Source organism: Myotis yumanensis, unplaced genomic scaffold (assembly GCF_028538775.1).
Source record: "Myotis yumanensis isolate MYYU_CA2020_CCGP unplaced genomic scaffold, mMyoYum1.0.hap1 SCAF_10, whole genome shotgun sequence".
In the NCBI taxonomy this organism is placed as follows: domain Eukaryota; kingdom Metazoa; phylum Chordata; class Mammalia; order Chiroptera; family Vespertilionidae; genus Myotis; species Myotis yumanensis.
Genome location: NW_027223761.1, coordinates 39,777,591 through 39,805,076, shown reverse-complemented (window position 1 = coordinate 39,805,076; position 27,486 = coordinate 39,777,591). Strand labels below are relative to the sequence as shown.

General features: G+C 45.5%; 1 protein-coding gene across 1 annotated transcript; it reads right to left on the bottom strand.

Moving 5' to 3' along the window:
* Positions 1–13,776: 13,776 nt before the first annotated feature.
* CAVIN3 (caveolae associated protein 3) lies at positions 13,777–15,622 on the bottom strand. Its single transcript, XM_070426710.1, has 2 exons — positions 14,932–15,622; positions 13,777–14,391 (listed from the first exon to the last, which is right to left on the bottom strand). The coding sequence occupies exons 1-2, from the start codon at positions 15,313–15,315 to the stop codon at positions 13,993–13,995; spliced, it is 783 nt and encodes a 260-aa protein (XP_070282811.1). The 5' UTR covers positions 15,316–15,622; the 3' UTR covers positions 13,777–13,992.
* Between the last annotated feature and the right edge of the window lie 11,864 nt (positions 15,623–27,486).

Here is a 27,486-nt window from a genome sequence, read left to right as displayed (position 1 = left end):
TAAACGGAGGCATGTTTGAAAAATTTAAGAGTTTATTTGAGCATTTATCCATTCCAACCTTGCAGCTCATCGGACAGGAACGAGGGGAAAGACTTAGACAGAGAAAGTATGGAAGCAAAGTAAAAAAAAAAAAAATGATTGGCTATAGCTCAAAGCTTAATTGGCTGTTTGTGATTGGTTGTCCTTAGGTTTCAATTTTTTAACCTTGAGGTACTCACAGGCTTAGATTTTGGGTTGCTTACATAGGCCTCCACAGCATGAGAGCCACCTCAGCCTTATGGCCTGATGTTGATTTAACTCAACGGAAGGGGGATAAAAGGAAATGAGGTGGAAGATGACAAGCTTACTTTCTAAGATACTGCTTTAAAAGCAGTAGAGTAGCTCTGACCGGTTTGGCTCAGTGGATAGAGTGTTGGCCTGCGGACTCAAGGGTCCCAGGTTCAATTCTGGTCAAGGGCATGTACCTTGGTTGCAGGCACATCCCTAGTAGGGGGTGTGCAGGAGGCAGCTGATCAATGTTTCTCTCTTCTCTATCCCTCTTCCTTCCTCTAGGTAAAAAATCAATAAAATATATTTTTTAAAAAATTAAAAATTAAAAAAATAAAAGCAGTAGAGTATATTACATAGGGTATGGCTGTCTTGCCTTAGTTTCTCTAGTGGGGATGCCTATTTCTGGATTCTGTCTATTTCCGTCACATCCCAGGTTTGTAGATACTCAGCACAGCCTAAATAGTTGTGCCTTCAGAGCCAGGGCTTATGGTAGTATTCTTGCCACCACCACTCACCACCTCCACCCTGTCACCTCCTTATTTAGTGTTAGCTTCCTGTAAGTAACTCAGACGCCTGCAGTTTTACTCTCCAAATGTGCTGACGAGATGGAGAGGAGCCTGCTCAGCTGGAATGCAGAAATACTCCATGATGGACGCTTTGCCTGCAGAGACTCAGGCTCAAACCACACATTATCTATATTCCGCACTTTTTTTTCTTCTCAGCACAACCTGAAAGTACCTGATTTGGATGCTGGAAAAATAAATTCACATCTCAGAACATTATTCTCTATAAACCAAATGAGACATTCTTACTAAATTGAGTCTCTTCAATTCTTTACATTTTACACATGTCAGCATAGAATTGCCTCAATCTTACTGCCTCTATACTTATAAATCCATTCTCATTTCTGATAGCTCTCATTTACTTGGATTTATATTTACTGTTCCTTATCATTTTTTGATATGTATTGTTTCCTATTTACAAAAGCACTCATCACAATAATAACTTGATTTGGAAACTAAGAAAAAAGTATAAAGAAGAAAATATAGGGTGTCCCCAAAAATGTATACACACACTTCGAATAATTATAAATCCTGTGTTTATTAAAATATATTTCATTTCAAAATTGAGCTATCCACTGTTACAGTATACATACATTTTTGGAGACACTCTGTATATGACCTGTCCTCGCATCACTTTTAACATTTTGGGTTATTCTTTTTCCTTTTATGCACATTTTAATTTTAAAATATAGCTGGCCCGAAACTAATATAAAATAACATTAAATGTAAACTGTAATTGAAAAATTAAATTAAAAAGAAAGTAAAGGAGAAAATATAGCTTGGATTTAAAAATTGTACAGAACTTAAAGTTACTCTAAGAAAAAAGAAAAAAAAAAGAACTAGAAAAATAAATGGCACCTGAAAAACATTCATTTAAAAAAATATATTGCTACAGAAAAGATGAAAATTGTGACCTAATCCTTTATAATGAATTTGAAAGACTTACTAATTTAAACTAGAACTTAGAGATACAAAACATGTGAGGACCAATATGCAGTGGGATATTGAATCCTCCATTTGTTGACAGGATATCAGTTACAAATATTTAAAGATTTAGTGGTTCTGTCTGGCCTCCAGGCTGTACAGCTAATGCTAATATAATATTGAATATCAACCCTAATTGAAATTTTTTAATTTAAAAAAGATTTAGAGAATTATCCAAAGCAAGAAACAAGTGCAGTGCATAACTAGTGACATTGTGCCTGATTTTCTTCCTCTGTAAAATGAGGTGCTAATTAGCTGGCATGAGAATCCAATGCAAAAGCTGAAGACTGTGTTTGGCATAGAGAGGGTCTTCATAAATGCAACCTATATGTGACCAGTCCTTGGGGAGTACAATATCAGGGAAGCAAGAGTGAGTGGAAAGGGAGAACTAAGACAAAGAAAAAAAGGGAGGAAGAAAGGAAGGCAAAGAAGGAAGGAAAATGTTATGCCCAGATTTCAAGATCCCCAATAGACCACCAGGGAGCCAGCCGAGTCCAATGCAAAAGCAAAGAGTCTTTATTCAAGCCCGGGCTTGGCTCCCCTACCCTCCTTACTGACGCAGCAGCAAGTGGCAGAGAGAGGGCCAGCCCTGTGGGGAGAGAGGTTTTATAGTAAGGGGAGGAGAGAGGACTGTGGGCCCTGCCAATTGGCCAGGTGCAAGTCGGTATCTCGTTACACAGGATGTGGTCGTATCTATGGCGCACACTTCCCTTGATTGTCATTGGTTAGTTTAAAGAAGTCCTGGGTGTGGCTAGCAGAGGCTTGGGCTTCCGGGAAGAAGCCTTGCCGAACATATGGCTGCCCAAAGATGGAGGTTCCAGGGTAAGATGGAGGGTGTAGTCCTCGCCCTTTCAGAAAACAAACATGAGATGATACAATAACTGAGCTGGCTACAGCTTCTCAAGAAAACATTGATTGGTGGGCCATATGGAACCACTGCATTTGGAAACAGCTCCTTTGGGCAGCTCCTTGGTTGGACCTGGTTGCTAGACCTGCTCAGGTTGCTCCTACAGTGGCTGACTCAGCGAAGCTCAAGCCAAAGCCTGGCCCTTGCTGCCAGATGGTCAGGACAGCGGGCAGTGTTGGATGAGACAAATGTGACAACTCTCAGGGCTTTGCCACCTGAGCCAGGAAGCAGGGCTAGTGGCCAAGGGTCTGAGGGAAGGGTAGGTAGTTCTAGGTGAATGGGTGCGGGAAGCCACCACTTGCCAATACGAGAGTGCACCAAGGAATGCGGAAGGCCAATGGACCTTGGGCGTTAGCAGAGCTGACCTAAGCACTGATTGTTAGTGTTGAGATAAGTGGTGGCTCAAGGCAATTCCCTAACCTGATAATCCTTTTACTGTTTACCACACTTTACCTTTGATATGCCTGTATACATTGCTAAAGGGCAAATGTGTATTCAAGTAAACAAGAGGCAGACCAGGCCCCAAGTAGATGTGCCCTTCACGAAAGAGACACCACCTGGCCCCCACCCCTTAATAATTCATATTTCTTGTCCAGTGTTTTCATTTGTGTGCCGACCCCTCCTTCAGACCCTGAATCCAGCAGTGAAAGTCGAAGCAGATGGGAAAGGACATAAAGTGGGCCCAGTGCATTTTTTAAAATATATTGTTTTATTGATTTCAGAGAGGAAGGGTGAGGGAGAGAGAGAAAGAATCATCAATGATGAAAGAGAATCACTGATCGGCTGCCTCCTGCACACACCCCACTGGGGATTGAGCCCACAACACCAGCATGTGCTCTTGACCAGAATCAAACCCAGGACCCTTCAGTCCACAGGCCTATGCTCTATCCACTGAACCAAACCAGCTAGGGTGGCCCAGTGCATTTTTAATAAAAAATATTTTACTTGGAAAGGTAGCTCAGTTGGTAAGAGCATCATCCCTATATGCCAAGGTAGCAGGTTCCAACACCAGTTAGGACACATACAAGAATCAATCTGAAAGGGCGAGGGCTAGGCCCTCCACCTTGCCCCAGGGTAAGGGCTACACCTTCCACCTTGCCCCAGGGTAAGGGCTACGCCCTCCATCTTGCCCCAGGGTAAGTGCTCCATCTTACCTTGGCCAAGTGCTTGGCAAGGAGCTTCTTCCCGGAAGTCTAAGCCTCTGCTAGCCACACCCAGGAACAAGACACCAACTTGTGCCTGGCCAATTGGCAGAGCACAGTCCTTTCTCCTCCCCTTACTCCAACTCCGCCTATATAACCCCTCTCCACACAGAGTTATCTCTCTCTCTGCTTCCTGCTGCTGTGTCGGCAAGGTGGGGGAGCCGAGCTAGCTCGAATAAAGACTCTTATGCTTTTGCATTGGACATGGCTGGCTCCCTGATGTGGTTTTTTGGGGATCCTGAAATCTGGGCATAACACAATCAATGAATGTATAAATAAATAGACCAACAAATCTCTCTCTCTCACTCTCTCTCAAATCAATCAAGAAATAAAAATATGTGTGGTTAATTCTAAATAATAGCCAAAGAACATAGAAATAATGAGTCAGAGCCAAGAGAAAATTGGAACCAACTTAAGGATCAAATATATGAGGCTGAATGTGAGAGGAAAAAATAAAACCATGAAAACTCCACAGAGAAGAATATAAAGGGGAGACTAAGGAAATAGGCCTGCATTATGACTTCCCACGCCCTGGGCACATTTGCCCTGAAGGGCTCCTCCTCCATTAAGAAAAAAGTAAAATTATATTTTACAACTTTGTTAGTATAAAAATGAATATATTAATATTATATGTTAAAACACTACTTTTACCTAAAATTTTACTTTTTTCTTCTGATTTAAAAAAAATTTAAGCCCAACTGGTGTGGTTCAGTAATTGAGCATTAACCTATGAACCAAGAGGTCATAGTTTGATTTCCGGTCAGGGCATATGCCGGATTTCGGGCTCAATCCCCAGTGCGGAGCATACAGGATTATTCTCTCTCATCACTGATGTTTCTATCTCTCTCTCCCACTCCCTTCCTCTCTGAAATCAATGGAAAAAAAATTTTTAATGAAAAATTAAAACAATGTCTTGGGCCCAGAGAGGATTATGGGTCCCAGGAACCACCTCTACTATGCCTTTGTGAGCCCTGAGAGCAGGAAACAGAGCTCCAAAGAAGAATGAGCAACAGGGCTCAGCTGTAAGCCAGCACCATGAGGGCAGGTGCTTGTTCATCTTTGTGTCCCTAGCACCACACCAGGATAAATTCACTTATTCTCTAAATATGCAGTGAACCCCTACTCTGTGCCAGGCACTGTGCTAGGAGCTGGGGATACAAAGATAAGCAAGATGCTTCCCTTTTCCTCCATGTTGGTTCCAGTGCCAATGGGGCCATGTCTATTAGGAATCTCTTCAGTTGTGAGGGAAAATCACATGCATAAAAAAAGAAAACTGAGGTTAAGTAAAAAGTGTATCAGCTCACATAAATGAAAATGTCTCTGGTAAGAGCTGGCTTCCTGCCAGACTGAATATAGGGATCAAGTGATCATAACAAAACAAACGTTAAGATCTCACAGGCCTGGCACAATTCTGAGCATTTTACATGTTTCCATTCATTTAGCTCCATTTTGCCCAGGAGAAAAGTGCAAACTCAACTTCTCTCTGTTTCTTGGCCGTTCCTTCCAGTATGTGAGGTTTCCTCTCAAGTCTTCCCAGTGGCCCTGAATTTATTAGAATGTGTTATGAGAGAAAATTTCACAAGAGTTATGAATAAAGAATTTGCAGGAGTTGGAGACTCGTTGGCTGTAGGGATGGGGGTTGATGGGGGTGAAAGTTCAGGTCTTTGGTTGTAACCCTTTCTAAAGTGAATGCAAAAGAGAATCTTGACGTTTGAGAAAAGATTAGTCGCAGTTTTGGATTTAGTATGTCAACTGGATACTCAGATGACTATGTTTTTCATCCCATCATGTCATTCTAAAAAGTCATTTGAGCCCTCGCCAGTATGGCTCAGGTGGTTGTGTCATCTGGGGCACCAAGAGCTCATGGTTCAATTCCCAATTCCTGGTTTGGCTACATGGGCTTGATCCCCAGTAGGGGATGCACAGGAGACAGCCAATCAGTTTCTCACTCTCTCCCTCTCCCTTTTTCTCTCTCTAAAATCAATTAAAACATATATTTTTAAAATAATAATAAATTAAAAAGTCACTTGAGAAAGTGACATAAAAATACATAATACGACAGGTTAAAAAATAAACAGAAGAGAAAATCGGGTTAGAGAGAAGATCATTTCTGCTCCAGAGACCTCCTCTGTGATTACTACCTCTCCTGCTGGTTTCTTATATTTCTCTCATTACAGCACTTATTTAAAACTTTATTACAATTGCCAGTTTAATGTAAGTTCCATGAGGCTGGCCTCCCTGCTTGTGTAATACACCATCTGTCTCCATTGTGTAGCACAACAAATGTCAAATGAATTCATGAGTAAATAAAAACTCCTATGCAGCCCTAGCTGTTTTTTCCTCAGTGGTTAGAGCATTGGCCTTGGATGGAAGATTCCCGTTAAGGACACATACCTTAGTTGCAGGCTCGATCCCAGGCCCAGTGGTAGTGGGAGGCAACCAATCGATGTGTCTCTTTCACATCGATGTTTCTCTGTGTGTCTCTCCCCCTCCCTTCCACTCTCTCTCTAAAAATCAATGGAAAAACATCCTCAGGTGAGTATTACCAACAACAACAACAACAACAACAAAATCCCACAAAAAACTCCTATGCAAACCTCATAACAGACCTTAATAAAAGGGAATTATCATTCGCCAGAAATGTAGCTCAGATGTCTTCTTCCATGTACCTTGCCACCTCCCTATCTAAAATGGATATGGGTAGCCCTAACCAGTTTGGCTCAGTGGATAGAGCATCAGCCTGCGGACTCAAGGGTCCCAGGTTCAATTCCGGTCAAGGGCATGTACCTTGGTTGCGGGCACATCCCCAGTGGGGAGTGTGCAGGAGGCAGCTGATCGATGTTTCTCTCTCATTGATATTTCTGGCTCTCTATCCCTCTCCCTTCCTCTCTGTAAAACATCAATAAAATATATTTAAAAAATAATAATAATCTACTTATATAAAAACCATGGGTGGTGTTCGTCACATACAGATGAACAGCGACCAAGTGGAAGGAAGTCAGTCCTTCAGGGGTTGTCTTGGCAATGGCTGCGCCCTCCACCAAGCTGTTTCCTGTAAGGACAGAGTTTGAGGCAGGAACCCGCCCTGGGAGCGTGGAGGCAGGTCTTTCTAAAGTGTGCTGCACCAGCACGGGGTGAACCTGAGTGGGACGGCTGAAAGGCTTAGAAAAGACAGACAAGAGAATGAAAGCTGGGTCTCAGTGGGACGCTGCTGAGAGACAGCGACCACGCCCACAGCCATGCCTTTATTTTATAGCAGATGCTACGAGGCAAAGTAAGGGCGTGACCAAGATGTTTACAAACATTCTCCTGGGTTTCAATCCTACTCAACTACATGCACCTAAACTCTATCAAGCCCACATCACTCAGGCATGTGAGGCCACGTGTTCTGACCATAGGTTCAAGCTTACAACTACAGCTGTTGGCTATAATTGTACTAGGAGGGCCCTGCCCTCCAAGCTGGGACTTGCACATGGCAAAGAGAGAACTGTGCCCTCTCACCAGTCCAAGGCTTGAACCTGTCCAAAACACTGTAGCAGCTCCCCACAATAAAGTTTTAATTCTGTTTCTTTGTTACTAATGTTGTGGTCCCACCCCATAACAAAGAAACAAAGGAAATTTTCCCCATCAAATTTCTGAATAGTATTACTCCTTCAGGAATGCCGTGTCATAAATTAAAATTGAAAGTGGGTGCAATCATCATGCTATTGAGAAATCTCAATAGTAAATGGGGTCTTTGTAATGGTACCAGATTTATTATTAAAAGATTACAACCTAACAATATCAAAGCTGAAGTATTAACAGGACCTGTAGAGGGAGAGGCTGTTCTGATTCCAATGATTAATTTGTCCCCATCTGACACTGGCCTCCCATTTAAATTGATTTGACGGCTGTTTCCCATGATGCCAGCATTTGTGATGACTATTAATAAATCACAAGGACAAACTCTAGACAGAGTAGGCATATACCTACCTGAACCCGTTTTTGCACATGGTCAGTTATATGTCGCTTTCTCTCGAGTTTGAAGAGCATGTGATGTTACAGTTAAAGTTCTAAGTACTTCATCACAAGGGAAATTAGTCAAGCACTCAAAGTGTTTTCACTCTTAATGTGGTGTACAGGGAGATATTAGAATAAGTTTAATCACTTCATCAGTCATTGTTTGCATCACTGTTGTTTTTATATCATGTTTTTGTTGTTTTCATATCATGTTTTTGTCATTTTTATATCATGCCTCTGTTGTTATATCCTTTTGTTACTGTTTATTTATTAATAAATTTATATATTATTTTCATATACATTTTACTAATTTCCTTTCATCTCTCACACTTATATTATAGAGAAAGGGCAAATAGCAATATTAAAATATCTCTGCTAATTAATTCCCTTTTTAAAAAATATATATTTTATTGATGTTTTACAGAGAGGAAGGGAGAGGGATAGAGAGCCAGAAATTTCAATGAGAGAGAAACATGGATCAGCTACCTCCTGCACACTCCCCACTGGGGATGTGCCCGCAACCAAGGTACGTGCCCTTGACCGGAATTGAACCTGGGACCCTTGAGTCCACAGGCTGATGCTCTATCCACTGAGCCAAACTGGTTAGGGCAATTAATTCCCTTTTAATGTGCACAAATTTCGTGCACCGGGCTGCTAGTAATAAATAAAATGGATGTGGGTAAACAAAAGCAATTCACAAAAGAATGGCTGAGATTTGACAATATTTCAAAAGGCCTGAGATTGAAAGAAAATTCCTAAATAAAGCAGTCCTGTGTATCCTACTCTAATTAGACTCCAAAGATATGCACATCATAGAAATAAATTTTGTTGTGTAGATATTGCTGAAGGGAGGCCAACTGCCACATGTTAGAAACTATAAAGACAGATTTTGACCTCAGTACAAAGGGAAGTTTCCTATCAGTCAATGTTGTCTAAAAATATAGTTGTCTGAGAAGTAGTGAGCTCCTGTTACTGGACTTTTTCCAGTGTAGGCCCGCTGAGGATAGGCAGCAGATGGTAGAGGAGGTGTAGGTGTTGGTAATGCAGGTAGATTTGATGGCTTTTGACTTTTCTTCGTCACATGGATCTCCAGCACTTAACAGAGGAAGAAGTTTTCTACCAGGAATGTATATATCCTTACTCATGTAGTAGGAATAGCACAGCAGAAAATGGGCACAGAGATTGGATTATCCTGCCCGTTGAATTCATCCTATTTCTACTATTCTATTTCCTTACACTTTAAAAAGGCTTGCTTTGGCTTGTCATATTGCAGGATGGAATAAGTTCTGATTAGTTAACTAGATTATTCTAGGTCAGTTAGCAGTTAGATGTCTTAGGGAAATTAACTAATTTGGCTCTCAAGTTAATCCATGTTTTCTGAGTTTGATCATTACAGATCAGTCCCTCTCAGCCTAATCATGCTGGAAGGCATAATAAATCTGTGCATCTGGTCGGAGGAACTGAGAACCAATCTCTGCATATTAATAATTCACCAGTGTGCCTCCCCCTAATTAAAGCAGCCATATAAATGCCACATATCTGGATGACAAGTTGGTATTCTGAGTCAGTGATGGGGAAAATAAGACATTGGGGGTAGGGGGCCCTAGCAATCTGAATCTGTGCCAGTAACCTAATGCACATTCTTGATAGCCTATAATTAAGTCACTGCCCCTTTCTCCACAATCTGGTCTTGCAAGAACAGTTTACCTAAATACTCACATTTTACAGGGGCCAAAAACCTTGAACAATACACAGTTCCTGGAGGGGGTTATCAGCCCTGGTACCAGGCCAGGCCTTTAGGTGTGGTCTCACGGCCCCTATCCCAGCACACGGGGCTTTTTGCAAAACCGAGAAAGGTCCGGAAGTCCCATCCATATTTGGGGGACAAAGAAACCAAAGGGGTATAAAGGGAGAGCTTCCTCCATATTGGTTTGCTCAGGATTTGGAGGGAAACAGTCTTCCCTGAGTCACTGTACTAGTACATGTAGAGCATCTGAAAATAAATAAAAAGGGTTTTTCCTGTATCTCCGGTACTCCTGCGTATTTTTCGGTCAACTGGTAAATTCTGTAACACCAGTATCTCCACTCCCTCTAGTTTATAATCATACTAATAATAACCATAGCAGTAATGATAGAGAGTGCAATGTAACAAAGACAACTATTAAGAAATTATATTTTCAATGTGATTTTTATTATTTGCTGCTGTAGAAGTATCAGGAAGGAATAAAAAGTATCATCCCGCCTGGCCAGAGTGGCTCAGTTGGTTGATTGTTGCCCTAGGCCAGTGATGGCGAACCTTTTGAGCTCGGCGTGTCAGCATTTTGAAAAACCCTAACTTAACTCTGGTGCCGTGTCACATAGAGAAATTTTTTGATATTTGCAACCATAGTAGAACAAAGATTTATATTTTTGATATTTATTTTATATATTTAAATGCCATTTAACAAAGAAAAATCAACCAAAAAAATGAGTTCGCGGGTCACCTCTGACACGCGTGTCATAGGTTTGCCATCACTGCCCTATGCACTGAAAGGTTGCTGGTTCAGGGCATGCATGGAGGACAGGGGATCATGTTTCTCTCTCACATCGATTTCTCTCTCTCTCTCTCTCTCTCTCTCTCTTTCTCCCTTCCTCTCTCTAAGCATGTCCTCAGGTGAGGATTTTAAAAAAAAGAAAAGTATATCCCTCCCACCTAAGTTAGCCAAGCCTTTAGGTTCCCAGCGGTCAGAGTCTCTGGTCCTTTGTGTGATTTCCAGTGAGCTATCAAGACATTTTTTGTGAGAAATGTGCAGCACATTAATTTTGTATGTGGGTCGAAAGCAGGTAATTGGCTGGATTTCCAAGGATTTGGAAAAAGAACAAGAATTTATTTTTTCCTTGAGGATGGAGAACCGAGCCTGCCCAAACAAGCCCTTCTGTGATGGCAGGACCTGAAAGCAGTGGCTGCTGGGAAGCTGGTACAGTCTCTGACCTAGACTTGGAAGCCTGCAGGAGCCCTGAGTTTCTCCAGAGGGACCAGAGCTACTACAGAGCTGCCCTCCATGGAAGGACCTCTGGTTCAGGACACAGAACCGGACAGGCAGGCCTCAGGGTTGGTAGACGAGGCATCAGCCAGGACACTGGTTCCCCAACAGTGGCATCATGTGGTCATAAGAAGCAATAGCAGCAGAGACATCCAAAGTGAGAGATGGGGAGAGGGTGCGATTTTAAATCCCCAGTGTTCTCATGGGAAGCCCTCTTTCTCCTGATCATTATCTGTGTGTATCCTTCCAGTTTTCTTCAGATCCCATATCCAGAAGGTCCCTCTAGTTCATATGTTTACTCGTTTTTATCTGGCTTGGACATTTACTTGTGTATTGCCTGTCTCCCCCTACTAGGCCCACAAAGGCAGGGATCCTGTCTTTCTTACATGGCACTGTATCCCTAGCTCTTAAAATAGTGCCTGGCAGACACTCGGAATTCAGTAAATATTTGTGGAATGAGCGGATGAATGAATTATACAGCTAAAATTAACTGCATTCCAGGCACTGTGCTAGGCACTTATGTCCTGTAATGCTCACATCAGTCCAGTAGGGGTTACGATTATCCCATTTTATAGATGAAGGAACTGAGAAACTATTATTAACCACTGAGCTCTAGTGCCCCTCGCCACTCCTGTGTTCCATCCATCCCACTATTTACTTTTTTCCAAGAGCACTTCCTTAAACATCCTCCACTTTTCCTCCTTCAGGTTAGGTTGTGTCTCTTTCCTCTCAGCATAACCTGTGTCTATCACTGCACTTACATCATTCATCATCCTATATAATAAAAGCTTAATATGCTGTGTCTGGTCGTCTAGTTGGCCGTTCAACCAATCAAAGTGTAATATGCTAACGATATGCTAAGGCCGCTCAACTGCTCGCTATGACATGCACTGACCATCAGGGGGCAGACAGTCAACCGGTCGACCAGTCGCTATGATGTGCACTGACCACCAGGAGGAAGACACTCCGACTGGTAGGTGAGCTTGCTGCTGGGGTCCCGCTGGTTGGGACTGAGTGAGATGGGCCGGACACGCCCTGGAGTCCTCCCACGGTCCCTCCCTGGCTGGCCAACCTCCTGCATCCCTCCCTGCCACCAGTCGTGCATCAGTGGGGTCCCTCAGCCTGGCCTGCACCCTCTTGCAATCCGGGACCCCTCAGATGTTGGAGAGCTGGTTTCAGCCTGATCCTGCCGGCCAAGCAGAGGGACCCCACTGGTGCATGAATTCATGCACCGGGCCTCTAGTAATTATGTTTGTATTTCCCTAAACTCTGAGGTCCTTGACAGACTCAGAAAGGGTTGTCATCTCGGTGTTCACAAGTCCTAGCATAGCGACTGGAACACAGGTAGGTACTAGAAAACACTTTCATAGGCAAGGACTGAATGCATGAGTGGATGACCGTGCTCTCATCCCTAGCCAATCCCTCCTGTTTCTCACTTCCGTGAGATGTTCTTGCTTTATGAGGCCCTACTGGGTGCTAAGCATAGTATTTGGTGTGAGAAATACAGAAATGAATAAAACGGTCCCTACTGCAAAGGAACCACAGGCTAGAGGTGTGGGATTGGGAGAGAAATTGCCAATAATCAGGATTAGTGCAGGTAGCACTGAGGTGTGCAGATGGTGCTGGGAGCAAGGAAGAGAAGCCCCTGGCCCTGAAACAGGGGTAGCTTGCTGAGTTTTGCAGGACAGTAGAAAGGAGAGTTAGAATACATTGCTTAGTGCAACTTAGTAGAATTAAGGGAAGTAGCAAGAGGTGAGGCTACAAAAAGGTTATATGAAGATACTGAAGGTAATGTTAAAGAGCTTGGACTTTATTCTAGGGTGATGGAGAGCCAATGAAGGGTCTGAATCAGGAGGGTGATGGGATCAGATTGGCAGTTCACATAATGTGAATGTCAGGTGAAAGGGAAGGCCTGAGATGGAACAGTGGCCATGCGTATTAATAAAAGTGGACAGCCCGACCAGCGTGACTCAGTGGTTGAGTATCGACCTATGAACCAGGAGGTCATGGTTCGATACCTAGTCAGAGCATGTGCACGGGTTGCAGGTTCGATCCCCAGTATGGGGCGCACAGGAGACAGCCTATCAATGATTCTCTCTTATTATTGATATTTCTATCTCCCTCTCTCCCTCTCCCTTCCTCTCTGAAATCAATAAAGGTATATTTTTTTAAAAAAGAAAAGTGGACAGATTACAGAGGTCAAAGCAATAGGATGACTGTTTCCATTGGTAGAGGAGTGTGAGAGGGACTTGTCAGAGGACTGCCAGATTTCCGCATGGATGATGGTGCCATTCATTAGTAAGAAAACACAAGAGGAGGAGCAATTTTGAACAATAGATAGGAAGTGTCCAATAAATAGCTGCAGAACTGAAATTGGGCTTACTTACACAAAAGAAGATAGGTTGAACACATTGAATTTGCAGTACTTTTCAGCTCAAGGCCGTGGGCTGGGAGGTATGTGGCTGGTAGAAGTGAATGTTAACTGAGGAGTACCCAGAATGAGAAGAGGGCTGAGAACAGAATCCTGGGAAACCCAACTCTCAGGAGGTGGTAGAGGAAGAAAAGACTAAGAGGAAAACCACAAGTTGACATGTATTGAGAACCTACAGGGAGGGACGGTACAGGATGTGTCCCCATGAGGAAAGCACCTAAGGAGCAAGCGGCCAGCAGGATATTTGCATGTGCCCCTGAAGCCTCGGATTCAGTGGAAACTAGAGAAATCATACAACGATCTGAAACGGAAGCCACATTCCAGGTTCCCACGTTTGTCTTATACCTCCCCCCACCCCCACCCCCCCCCCCCCTCACCCCTTCCCATGGAGTCTGGATTAGGTAGCATTGCTTTTATTGATGGTGAGTACAAGCAGGTGTAAGTGGCTGCTCCCAGGACCCAGGGTGCTGGGCTGAAGGATCCCGGGAGGGAGGACCAAAGCTGGGCTGTGGATGCAGGATCCGCTCCTTATTTGGGCGTGAATGCTGCCTTCCGAGAGGAAGATTTATTTTGGGACTAAGCATAGGCACAGGGGAGGCAGGCGCACCAGCCATCAGGCCGCACTCTCTATTTGGAGCACGGCCAGCTGGGCAGCCCCAGGTCTCCCGGGATCTTGCTCGGTGTCCTGCGGAGGTTCTGGCTCCAGCTTGGACTCCAGCGCAGGCAGGGCTTCTTCGGGTTGGCCATTAGCGCTCTGGCCAGGCCCGAGGCGGGGAGGCTTGACAGGCGTGGGCGCTGCAGGGCCTTTTCGGCCGGAAAAGGCCCTTCGCAGGCTCTGTACCTTCTCTAACCCCGTGCGCCGCAGCCGCCGCGCCCTGGACTCCACGGGCTCCTCATCCGAGCTCTCCCCAACTTCAGCCTCCAGCTGCTCTGAGCCGGGCTCAGACTGCTCCAGCGGGCCCAAGGGCTCCGGCGCCTTCTGGAAGGCTCTGGCTGGGATTTCAGCCTCCTCCTGCAGGTGATAGACGCAGCACTGACCCCGGCAGCCCCCTGCCCCGCACCAGCCTGCGTCTCACTCCTCTATTACAGCAGGGGAGCCCGCCCCACCCTCAGCCCCCGCTGCCCGAGTGGGAAAGAAAAGGCAGGCGCGAGAAAGCAGGGGGCGGGGCGAACTGCAGAAGTTTGTTCAATAGGTGGGACCCGCTTAGGGGCGCGAGAGGAGGAGGGCAAGAACTAGAGGCGGGGCGATGCGCTGTTGCGGGATGCACTTCCACCACCGTTATTTTCGTTCAGGGATGGGGTGAGACTTGGAGCAAATTCCATGGACGTGTCCTGACTAGAGCTGGCTGGGTTTTGATTGGCCAGGCCAGGTTCAGGCGTGGCGGAGGGGGGAGGGGCCGGGTGTGGGGAGTGGGTGCGGCTCTGGAAGTCTGTTTCCCCGGGCAGGGCCAGGAATGTGGGTGTGGTGGGCGGATGGGAGCGGGGAGCCCCCAGATGGTGGCCCGGAGGCAGGGAAAAGGCCCCGGATTGGGGGACGCCCGAGGTCACTGACCTTGAAGAGCAGGACGTGGAGCTTCCCGCGCGCCACCAGCAGCCCGTGGTTGGCCTCCAGCCGCTGCACCTGGGCGGCCCGGTGCACGGCGCGCTCCTGGGCGACATCGGCGTGCGAGCCCACGCGCTCCGCCTTGGCCAGCAGCTGCGCCAGCTTGTTGCTGGTGGTGTCGTGGCTGCGGCTCAGCGCGCCCAAGCCGCTCTGGATGCGGCTCACCGAGCCGGCCAGGCCGCCCTGCCTCTGCGCCAGGCCCCCCTGCCGCTCCCGCAGCGCCTCCAGCATGGTGGCCAGCTTCTCCAGCAGGGTCACCACGGTCACGGCGTGCACCGGGCCCTCCGCCGGCGCTCGGGGCGCCGACCCCGGGTCCAGCGCGCTCTCCCCCATGATCCCCGGCCTGCTCTCCCTGCGACCGCCGACTGGGCTCTGGGCTGGGGCCGCCTTTCCCCGGCTCCTCCCCAGCTCCAGCCGTGACTCAGGCAGGCGGAGTTGGCCTTCTGGGCGGCAGGAGGGAGGGCGAGGGGCGGGATGTCGGCCAGCGGGCGGCGGGGTCCCGAGGAAGCGTTCCCCCTTCTGCTGCCCCGCCCCGGGGACCCGCGGGGCAGCAGGTTGGCCCAGTCTCAACCCCACATCATCCCGCAAACTCACTCTGAGTTTGACTTCTCGGCCCCAATTCCCTGGTGTGCCTCTTTCGGGAACATACTCTCCACCAGAAAGGGCGAGCCATGGAAAATGTTGTTGTCCACATCAGGTGGGCAGAGAAACTACAGTGTTTATGTTAGCAGCCCAGGGATACCAGAGGGGCCTGCTCAGCAGCCCGCCTCCGGCCTCTAATGTCTCTGGGGGTCGTGTTTGCGCGCCCAGGCTGGCAGCCTTGGGGAGGCTCTTGGGTGTTCCCAATGTTCCACTACGGACCTAAGCCTGTCTGGGCCCGAGGCCTCGCTTCGTGGCTGGGCAGGCTGCGCAATGGGAACTGTGGGCGGGCGGGGCATCCTCTGGTTTGTTGCCAATAGTCCTCGCCAGGGTTTAGCTGCAGGGCCCATTTCCTGCTTCTCTAGCGCTTACTGTTGGGTAGCATTACCCCGTTTGCTTCTATTTCTCTCCCCTCCCTTTCGTTGGGCTTCCTGGGGAAAGCCCAGGGCGCCCAGCTCCTGCACCCCAAGCTGGGAGGGCAGGCAGGACGCCATTTCCTTTGAAATCCTTATGAGGACTAGAGTAAGTGCAGGTATCTTTGTTTTCATGGAGGTAGGTTGTGGCTGCTGCCTGAAGTTGTTTTTCAACTTTTTCTGGAAATAGGTGAGAATATTTGCTGAAAGTGAAGGAGACTTGAAATTACTGCTGTAAAGGGGAGGAGAGTGAGCACAGATGTAGGCCATGAATTTGTAATGTTCAGTTTGGAAAATCCCATGCCTTGTCTTTAGCAATCCTTGGTAAACCAAAGGTAGGCTTAGAAATCCAAGCAATCTGCTGTTACTGGTGATCTCTCTGCTCAGCCAATCTGTGAGGCCACTTGATACCAACCGTGAGAGAAACTGTGTCATTTAGGATGGTTAAGTGAGTCTGGAAGGCCCCGAGGTCTGACTTACACAAAAGTACGGCAGAGGATGGGCAACTATTGCCAGAAACCTGGTGATGTCCCATTGATGACCGACTTCTACAAATACAAGGTCATGGAGCCTGACTCCTCTGCTTAACACAAGAGAAATGGACTCCCTCAGGGGCCAGGTGGGAATCACCATCTCTTCCAGTGGGACTATATCTGCCCAGAGACACCCGTCAGGATGTGCCAGTTAAAATGCTTCCAAACTGAGGGAACAGACAACCCAATTAAAACAGCTCTTAGAAACAGGAAATCCAATCCAAAGATAATTGAAAAGACCATTGTGGGGTGATGATTGAATGTGGATCAGCCACAGCCCCAAATCTGGTTGTTTACACTGTGTCCCCTACAGGTGTCAGTTTATTCCCAGGCTGGGAGCAAGGTGACTGCAGCAGTTCCAAGCCTCATATCTCTGCACAAGATCAAGAGAAAAGAAGAGACCCTCTTAAAATTTAAGACATTTATTTCTCAGAAGTCCCCCAGAATGTTTCCACTGGGTTACATGGACATTCCAGGAAAAAAAAAAAATGCTTGTCAAGGGTTCCTTTTATACACTGGCCCATCCCCTTTCCAGAACATAGCATACTATGAGGAAGGATTGGCTTTATTTAAAAAAAAAAAATCCGCCCTGACCGGATAGAGCGTCGGTCTGCAGACTGAAGGGTCCCAGGTTCGATTCCGGTCAAGGGCATGTACCTGGGTTGCTGGCACATCTCCAGTAGGGGGCGTGCAGGAGGCGGCTGATCGATGTTTCTCTCTCATAGATGTTCCTAACTCTCTATCCCTCTCCCTTCCTCTCTGTAAAAAAATCAATAAAATATATTTTTTTAAAAAATCCAACTGGGCCAGCATGGCTCAGTGGTTGAGCATCAACCTATGACCCAGGAGGTCCCGGTTCTATTCCTGTTTCAAGCTAATCCCCAGTGGGGGGCATGCAGGAGGCAGCCAATCAGTGATTCTCCCTCATCATTGACGTTTCTATCTCTCTCGCCCTCTCCCTCTAAAATCAATATATATATATAAAATCCATTGCACCTTTCATAGGGTTGGACCTGCCTGCATATTACATATCTGTCTCTGTCTCTGCCTGGTTCAAGAACAGTTGGCTGCTCCCTTGACTTAAGTGAGAGGAGGGAAAAGGAAAAGGGACAGATAAGGTTCCAGTGCCTTGGATGGTATCATAATGAATAAAGAGGCAGAGACACTACAGTTCTTTTTTTAAAATATATTTTTATTGATTTCAGAGAGGAAGGGAGAGGGAGGGAGAGATAGATAGAAACATCAATAATGAGAGAAAATCATTGATTGGCTCCTGCACACTCCACACTGGGGATCAAGCCTGCAACCCAGGCATGTGTTCTGACCGGGAATTGAACTGTGACCTCCGGTTCATAGGTCGACACTTAACCACTGAGCCACGCAGGCTGGGGGACACTGCAGTTCTTAACATCATTCCTGGGGGCAGGGCCAGGTGGGTGGGGAAATGAGCATGTGCTTCAGGGCTTTCCTGGGGTAACAGTACTTGACCCTGTGACAGGTAGTGAAACGTGTATTACATCCCATAGAAGCTCATGTGAGTGTTTGGGTTTTAGAGTCAGTGTATACTCCCCCTTGGAGTTCTTATACACTCCATATCTTGGGTTATCCAAAAGGCCACATACTTTGAATGGATTCAGGGTGAGAAGGCTAAAAAGGGCTAATTCAAATGTAATCCTGATATTTGGGGGGCTAGCAATTGAAATCCATGCCAGCAAGCTAACCTATAATTAAGTCATTACCTCCTTCCCAGAAACTGGTCTTGCAGAATCTGTTACAGAGGCCATAAACCTGTGAACAGTGCACTGCCCAGAGGGAGGGTTGTTATTGCTGGCACCAGGCCAGGCCATCAGATATGGCCTGGAGACCCCCAACACCTGAGGGCCTCTTGCAAAGCCCACGAAAAGGACCGGAAGCATAATCCATATTTGCGGGACAAAGACCACAGGGAGATATAAAATGAAGGTCCCTGCATGTTTCGGTACTCTGATTTGGAAATTATTTCCCGGAGTCCGCCGGTGTAATTAAAACAGTGTCTCTCCACTTCTTGAAAGCGTCGCTTGGTTTTTCTGGGATCTTCTGCAACAAGGGGAGCCTCCATGATTGGCCCTGGCCAGGTTACAGGCCAACAGTCTGGTCAACTCTACCCCTTGGGCCCTATAAATCAGAAAGAAAGATGAGATTTGAGGTCTCTGTCTCTCCCACCAAGACAGTTTGGGAGAAGGGGTGAGACAGCAGATCCTAGAAGAAAAAATATAGCAAAAGTATTTAGGATGTTGGACTAAGGCAATGCTTCCAGCAGTTGAGAAGTATACTGCTTTTGAGAGACAATTGCTGGCTTACTACCAGATACCAGTGGAAAAAGTCACCAGGGGTTCCTGGGTTGTTTTGTAAATTGGAACCACTGGTCTCACATAGCAATACAGCCGAGCAGCCTTTGACTATTAAATGGGAAAAAAATTATGTGAGTTAATTGTACAAAAAACATCCCTGATCCTGAGCCTCACTTTCAGCTGCCAGACAAACAGGGGCATCCTCCAGGGACTTAACCTTTGAATCAAAAGTAACAACGTGCAGCACAGAACTACCTACCTTCTAACAGGGAATGAGCCACAGTGGACAGGCACTACCTTCCACCCTTTGTCATCGACATCCTGCCTACGGAAAGGGTATGGCCATTCCACACAATGAGGGAGCTCTGTGCCACGGGCAATTAAAAGAGCTATAAGTTTGGGGCAACAGCAAGTGAGGGGCAGGAAAAAAAAACAAGTTTACCAACTAAGTAACTCAATCAACATGCCATGGGTGGATGCTTTGGCCGAGGCACCCTGGGTGCGTCAGAGCACCATGCACCTGCGATGAGACAGAGGTTGGCAGGAGCCCAGAACTTTGGAGTATCTGGTTGCTGCTGGAGCCAACTGTCAAGATGTGAGAGCTGGGCTCCTCCTGAAAAAATGTCCTGGAACATTCCAAAGGCAAAAAGCCTAGAGAAGCAGTAACTGAATAGACTCTATTGAACCTCTTTCTGTAATCTCAGGAATTCAATGGGCCTTGATGTGGGGGAGGCCTCGCCTGAATTTGAGCTTGCATTCTTGGACAAATCACAGAGGAGCCACCATCAGAGCCACTGCATCCTCTACCTAAGCTAACTCAGCTACAGCCTCCAATCCAGGAACATGTTTTGCCACCCACAGAGTAAAGGGCAGGGCAGATCATGAGGTGTGGCCTAACTCAGAGGTAGCCCTCTAGACTGAGAGGTAGAATGGAGCATTGAAGATAGCCTTGACCAAGATGACTTACAGGAAATTATATATAGCTAGGGCCCTGCAACCACTTTTATCATAGTACAAACATCCCCCTGTGTATCTGGGGCTGGGCCCAGGGAAGGAGAAGTCATTAGGAGCCACCTACTACTACCCCAACTGGGAAATAATATGACTGGTATGATTTAGCACATTAGTTGGATGGTGTTTAGTTATGAGATTTTTTTTCTAAATAACTATCATTTGTTTGGTGTCTAAAGAAGCTATATTAGCTATCCTATTTAACAAGGGAAGGGGGAGAAGTGAGCCTATCTTGGGCAAAGAATAGCATTAGCTCTTGCATCCCAGCCCACTGTAAGGCAATTGGCCTGGTTCAGTGATATCGCACAACACAAAGTACCATAGTGAATATTTCTTATTCTGTTTGGATTCGGTGCCTTGTAGAAACAGAGGAGAAGGCTCTCAGAATCAGACCGTATGTATAATAATTCACTCACTAAGCCAGCCAGGTCTGAAAGGCATTGAAAAGGGAAAAATTGTTTTAATAGGTCTGCCAGCTTACCCATTTAACTCAAGGGTAAGAACGATTCCTGAGACTGGTGGGATGTCCTTGACACTGGTGCCCCAGCTTTTTGGTATCAAAATCTCAGCCAGTCAAGTGCGATGGTATCACAGTGATCCACCGAGTCCCCTGGAGATAATATGCTATGCAAAATCCATCCACCACTGGCTATTCAACTTGCCTTTTTATGGCAGCTGCTGCTTAACCATCACTCCTCCTTATTGTGGGGAGTTGGGTGAGCCATAGTGTCTTGGCTAAAACTGAAAGCAGTTACCATAGGAGAGTCCTGCAGCTTAACCATGTGGTGCACAAATTTTGCAGGACTTGATGTCTGGGAGGGGGTACAGAAAGACACACCCACCTGACCCCAACTGTCTCACATGATCCATCTCCCAGAAAGTCGCTTGCACTACCTAGTCCTTGCCAAAAGCTTGTGTTTGTCCAAGTCAGGGACTCCCCTCTCATCCTTTCAGTCAATCTGGGACCATTAGAATGAGAGGGGGAAATAAATAGGAAAGATTTTAAGTGTCAAATAGTATGAGGAAGAGGGAAACAAAAGAGAGGGGAGGAAGTCAGTTAAGACTAGAGTTAAAATCTCAGAAAACAGATTGAGTTAAATATATACAAACTAAAAGAAAAATAAGCTGAAATTATTATGCCAGTTAGATAAGAAATGGATGGTTGAGTTGAAGAAATAGAGCTGATCTTTATTTGTCTGTCCTCTACAACACATCTCATGTTGCCCAGGCTCTTAACCAGTATGTACACCTGTTATAGTTTCTTTACCAGATGAACCGATCCAAACCTTCAGAGGAGTTTGAACCCTTGGTGAATTAGCCTAGAATTGTACTAATATTTTAATTCACATTTCCCACCAGACATGGCAGAATAAAAATTTCTCCAGGCCTCTGTTATCATGGATCTCACTCGGGCATCACTTTTTTTTGCAATGAATGGAAGCCCATTCAAGCTAGCTAGGCCTCACCCAGGATGAGAGAGTCTTCAGCACTCTGCACCAGGCAGCAAAGGTGGGGACAACATCCACATTCTCTCGAGGCTCTGTTGCTGCAAACCTACTTCCCAGAATCCATTTCTCTTCTAAACAAGGATCAGTTGGTTGCAAAGAACAGAAACTATCTCGGTTAACTTAAGTGAAGGTGGGTTTACTGTAAAAGGATTGGCAGCCACCCCACCCCCAAAGCAGAGTGTTGAAACAATTTATTGAGTCTGGAGCCCTTCCTGAATTAACGAAAGGGAGGAGCCATTAAAGGATAATATAGCTTATTTATTATTTCAATAGCTTCCCAGGCAGAGCAGGAAAGAAACCAGACCTCTTTTCTGCACAATAATGGGACTCGCTAACTCTGGGGAAAAGGCGAGAGGCCCTTCTAATTGAGGAAATATATCCTTTTTCAACATGAGTACTCTAAATATTAATGTCTGTTTTATGGGAGCAGTAGAAGAGCTAATATAACAATTGTATTAATCAATGGACTGCCAAGATTTCCACTCACACATGTAGGAATATTGAAAAGGAAACCTAACCAGGAAGATCTGAATCCACAACTAGCTACAGACCCAGGCTTTTTGTCGTCATCCCCCACCCCCACCCCGACTCCTATATCCACAACTCTGCAAGACTTGGGTAACAATAGGCATCATTTTTAACTGCCTAGAGTCTTGGGGGCCCATCTCAAATTGGCACACTCTGATTTAGGACTTTGAGGTAAGAAAAGAGTGGTAAATTTGGAGAGAGAGAGAGAGCCAAGAAGTGGGGTCCCTTCCTGTGAAGGGAATGAAAGTTGGTGGGATTTTGAATTGAACAAATATTAAGAGGAGGGCCCATGGACAAGGAAAGGTAGTACATCTAAAAGCCAGGGAGCTTGTGAAGGAGTTGATGTGCAGCTACCATCCCTTTGAGAAGTAAAGAGAAAGTCTAAATAGAGAGTGCTCTATCCTTCCCTCGTTGACATTGAACTCCCCTTCTGAAATCTTCTCAACTCTCTGTGAAGAAACCTGTATATAAATACCAAGGCTATTGGTAATTTTGGAAAGACTAGAGGCAAAGAACTGTAAGAGGAAGAAAGATCTGCCCAACCATCCTCCTTTGATTTATTAGAGAGAGACACTAAGTGGGCTACAACATGGAGCTCCTGGTGGTGACAGGCCAAACTGAGAGCAGGGTGAAAACAGCCATGATGATCGGGCAGCGCTGCAGAGATGACAAAGTTGAGGGGCAATAAGACTGAAGCTTGTGGGTATTCATGTAGATTAGATACTGTCCTCTGTAAAAGGAAGTGAGGGAGGCTGGGCATTCAGTGACCAGATACCATCTAGGTACAGTTAGTTCCAAACCACAGTTTCAAGTCCAAAGTTCTATACACTCCTACCCCCTACCCTCCTCACACACACTCACACACATACACACAAACACACTCAGGACTCTGATACTTCCTCTTGCTGCCTTAATTCTTCTGCATGAATCTGGTGTCAAGCAATGCCTCTTCATTGATTTTCACTAAGAAAATTGAATATTTCTTATTGCAAGAGGTAGGAACTCTGATGTTTTGGATGGTTGGTCATGGGAAATGTCACATCAATGTCACAGATTCTACCCCCACACCCTCCCCCTCACCACACACACACACACACACACACACACACACACACACACTTACTCTCTCTCTCTCTTCCCTTCCTCTACTGAATAATCAGAAAACACTTTTTCTTTCTCCAGTCCTGGTTTTATACATATTCCGACTCCTTGGCTTGTATGTCAAATGAGCCTGACATGAAAGTTCTTCTAAAAATTGTAGTGATCTCTCTTCAGCAAGTCCAGTGAGTGCAATTTTCTCATACACTTAGAGTCAAGTGTCCATCTCACAGAATCTAAGAACAACAACACCCAAAAAGTCTGGGGAACTAGAACAAGGAGGTCAATGAGCCCGGCCTCTCCCTCTGATTCCCAAAGCCTCCTGATCTCTTAGCTCTACTACTCTCCATGGGCCAGCTCCATGCTGCCGCCCCCCAACCTGGCTCTCTGTCCCTGCTTATCAGCAATACACATGGTGAGAAAATGTCCATCCCAATTCAGCTCAAGTGCCTACTGTCAAATGATTACACACTGTGTCTTGGCTGAATCTCATGAGAGAGAAAGAGAGTGAGCATCTGACTGATAGCCCTGGATCAGATCCAATAGACTGTTACCCAGAGGTGAGAGAATGAGATGAATGTGGTAACTGTGGTGAGTGTTACAGGATCTGTGGGCAAGGCAGGCAGGGGAGCTTGTCTAATAAAAGTGGCTAGTCTATTCATCCTTGTTGGTGGTTGGAGTCCTCTGTTCCCTGCCCAAGTTCTGAATCGGATGAGAAATAATGCAAAAGTTTGAGGCAAATGAGAGCTCAAAATAAAAATACTACTAATAACGTTGATATAGGCAAATGTGGTTACATCATTCAATACTGAACCCCATGATTAAGGAGACTAAACCATCCACTCACAGACCATGAAAGAAAACCATAGCTCCCTTTCCTACCCACCTAACTATCCAGGGAAGACCCCTTTAAATTTTACTTCATGGAGAAGGAGAACAGGATGTGTGTAACCTGGGAGAGTCTGGCTAAAGAGAAAGAATCAGAGAAGTAGTGTTGAGTATGCCAATTTATTCTTCCAAAATTTACCAGAGAAGTGACCCTTTTGCCCCAGAGGGGTCAAATCAAATATCAAATCTGAATCTGATCAAGTGTCCAGATCTAACTACCAACTCACCAGCAATATGTGAGACAATGAAACACCTTTAATGATATCATAGGGGTTTATGCATACTGTGAGTCATCCCACATGACAAATGACCCAGGTTCCTCAACCAATAAATTGCAAGGAAAAAAAATTTAGAAGGGATATATACAGAAAGTAACCTCAAAACTGATTTTTTTAAAAACTAAAAAAAAATTATGAGATCACCTGGGAAATTTGAGTGCTAATTGAATAGTATATAATATTAAGAAAATAAGTTTTGACTGTCATGATGGTATTGTGGTTGTGTTTTCTTAAGTGTCTTTAATTCTCACACAGTTGAAGGCACTGTAGTCAAAACCTGATAGAAATGAATAATAATATTCTTGGCTACTGATCTCAGTAGACAAACTGATAAAATCAAGTAAACACTTCTGGCACACAAAAGAAGTGAATTACAATTTTATGGGATGTTAACTTCAGAGTTAACATCCACACAGATGTTAACTCTGAAGGCTTTGCACCATATGTCTCTAGTTTTGTTAACCATACAATGGAGGTTATAGTGCATCCATAAACAACCCATGTTACAAAAACTAGTTAAGTTTTTAGTGTCTTTATCTCTTAGAGAAATATACTAAATTACTTAGAAGTCAAATTATATTATGTTGAGGATTTACTTCAAAATAAGGTAGAATGAGGGTGGGAGGAGGTTGGTGCTAAATGGAGGGTTAGAGAATACAGATAAATAAGATTGGCTTCCAGTTATTGTTAAGGTGGGTTATGAGTACATGAATCACTATGCATTACATATACTATTCTCACTTTTTTAAATTTATTGATTGATTTTAGAGAGAGAAGAAGCGAGAGAAAGAAAAAAACATTGATTTGTTGTTCCACTTATTTATGTATTCACTAGAGGCCCAGTGCACAAATTCATGCACGATTGGGGTCCAGCTGGCCCACCCCAATCGGGGTGGATCAGGACTGGGCTGATCCACCCCGATTGGGGTGGGCCAGCTGGAGACAGCAGGAAGTTGGCTAGCCAGCCCCACCCCTGATTGGTGTGTGTGGGGGGCGGGGAGGGGGAGGCGATCAGAGATGGAGCTGGCTGAGGGGAGGGGCCACAGGTGGTTGGCCGGCCGGCTCTGCCCCTGATCAGGGTGTGGGGGGCCAATCTGGGGTGGGGCCAGGTAGAGGAAGGGGCTGCAGGAGGTTGGCCATTGGCCCCACCCCCTATTGGGTACGGCGTTCCAGTTGCTGGCTTTTTTATACATATAGATTGGTTGATTCTTGTATGTGCCCTGACCAAGAATCAAACCCACAACCTTGGTATATCTGGATGACACTCTAACCAAGTGAGATACTTGGCCAGGGCATACTATTCTCTCTTCTATGTAAGTACTCTGAAGCCCAAACCTTAAGCTATGAGCCCTGGCCTCACTAAAGCCTCTTCACATGTCAGTTGGGTCTCCAAATTCTACCTCCTGTTTATTTCTTTTTTAAAAAATATATTTTTAAATGATTTTTAGAAAGAGAGGGAGAAAAGAGAAGCATCTAGTGAGATTGACACATTGGTCAGCTGCCTCCTGCACACCTCCTACTGGGGATCGTGCAACCCAGGCATGTGTCCTGACTGGGAATCCAACTGGCAACCTTTTGGTGCACAGAACAATGCCCAACCAATTGAACTACACTGGTCAGGGCTTCCTGTTTATTTCTTAAGGCTCCTGGTCCATTTAATCAGATGTTGAAGTTCTGTGGACTCCCAATAAGTACCCCCTTCCCTCTCCTGGATTTAAAAGCAGTTAAAAGATAGGAGTCAAAATATTATTTTTATTACTGATAAAGTTGGTATTGGAGAAGGTGGCATATATCATTGGACAAATGAACTTTCTAATAATGAACCCCAGAAATAGAGAGAGGCTCACCCATCCCATCATGTGTCAGAATAGAAAACTGAGTTCTCACTGTAACTGGTTTGGCTCACTGGATAGAGCATCGGCCTGTGGACTGAAAGGTCCCAGGTTCAATTCTGGTCAAGGGCATGTACCTTAGTTGCAGGCACATCCCCAGTAAGAGGTGTGCAGGAGGCAGCTGATAGATGTTTCTCTCTCGTCGATGTTTCTAACTCTCTATCTCTCTCCCTTCCTCTCTGTAAAAAATCAATAAAATATATTTTTTTAAAAAAAGAAAAGAAAACTGAGGTCTCCCCCACTGAGGTAAGTCCCTTTAAAATGCCTTACAGAATACATACTTTTGTGTCAACCTGACTCCCAAAGAGAGAAATTTGTCATTAGAACAAGTTATTGACTCCTTTTCTGGGGAGAGAGGCCTAGAGTGTCACTCTAGAGAAGCTTCCTCCATGTGAAATAAACCATTGGGAGTGAGGGGAAAGCATTCTCTCCAATAGTAGCCAAGACAAATCATCCTAATCAACACTAGCACCCTTTCCCCCCTTTCTGCTGTGTCATGAGATATGTGAAATGAGCAGTTCCCAGTGTCCAATTGAGCAGAATCATTATTACAGTCCTTTAGTACAAATGTCCCTGACTTGGATAGTATAAGAATCTTGGTGTCAGAAGGCCAACATTTTGAGAATGATTATTAAAGTGCAATTATGAGCGATGACACATCCATCTTCCAGGCTGTATGAATGGTAGGTTTTTCATCCTCCTAACCACTTCTGCCTGGTGGCTGTGTCCTGTGCAGAGCTTTCTGAAAACGAGGCTTGGGTCTGCTCACCCTCTGTCAAAGACCCTGGGTGGGGTTTGAGGGAAGGTGGCATGAGCTCTCATTTATTTTAATGACTGCAGAATATTTAATTAGAAGGAACACTAAGTCACATTTTACCAATTTAACCAATCCTCTACTCATGGTATTTTTGTTGTTAAAAAGAGCTGCAATGAATATCTCTAGGAAAGGCCCCTCCTTAGAGGAGCGTATAGTCCAATGGAAGAGAGAGATGTTATGATGCAGAGGAGCAGTATGGGTGAAGGTTTCGGGTGGGGTGTGCATCACCAGCACAGCTCTTCAGGAACTTTCCAGCAGCCCTGTGTGCCTGGTCCTTAGAATGGAGTAGAGAAAGGCTGAGGGTGGCAGGAACTGAACAGCCAAGGACTTTGCATGCCACTGTGAAGTGCTTGGACTTTATTTTATCTTATACACAGTAGAGGAGTATTGGAGGATTGTAAGGAAGGATTTTCTATACGCTCCCGCTGGTGGCAGTGTGGAAAATGGTCTGGAGAGGGATACGGCTTAAGATAGGAAACCAGCCCTAACTGGTATGGCTCAGTGGATAGAGCGTCGGCCTGCGGACTCAAGGGTCCCAGGTTCGATTCTGGTCAAGGGCATGTACCTTT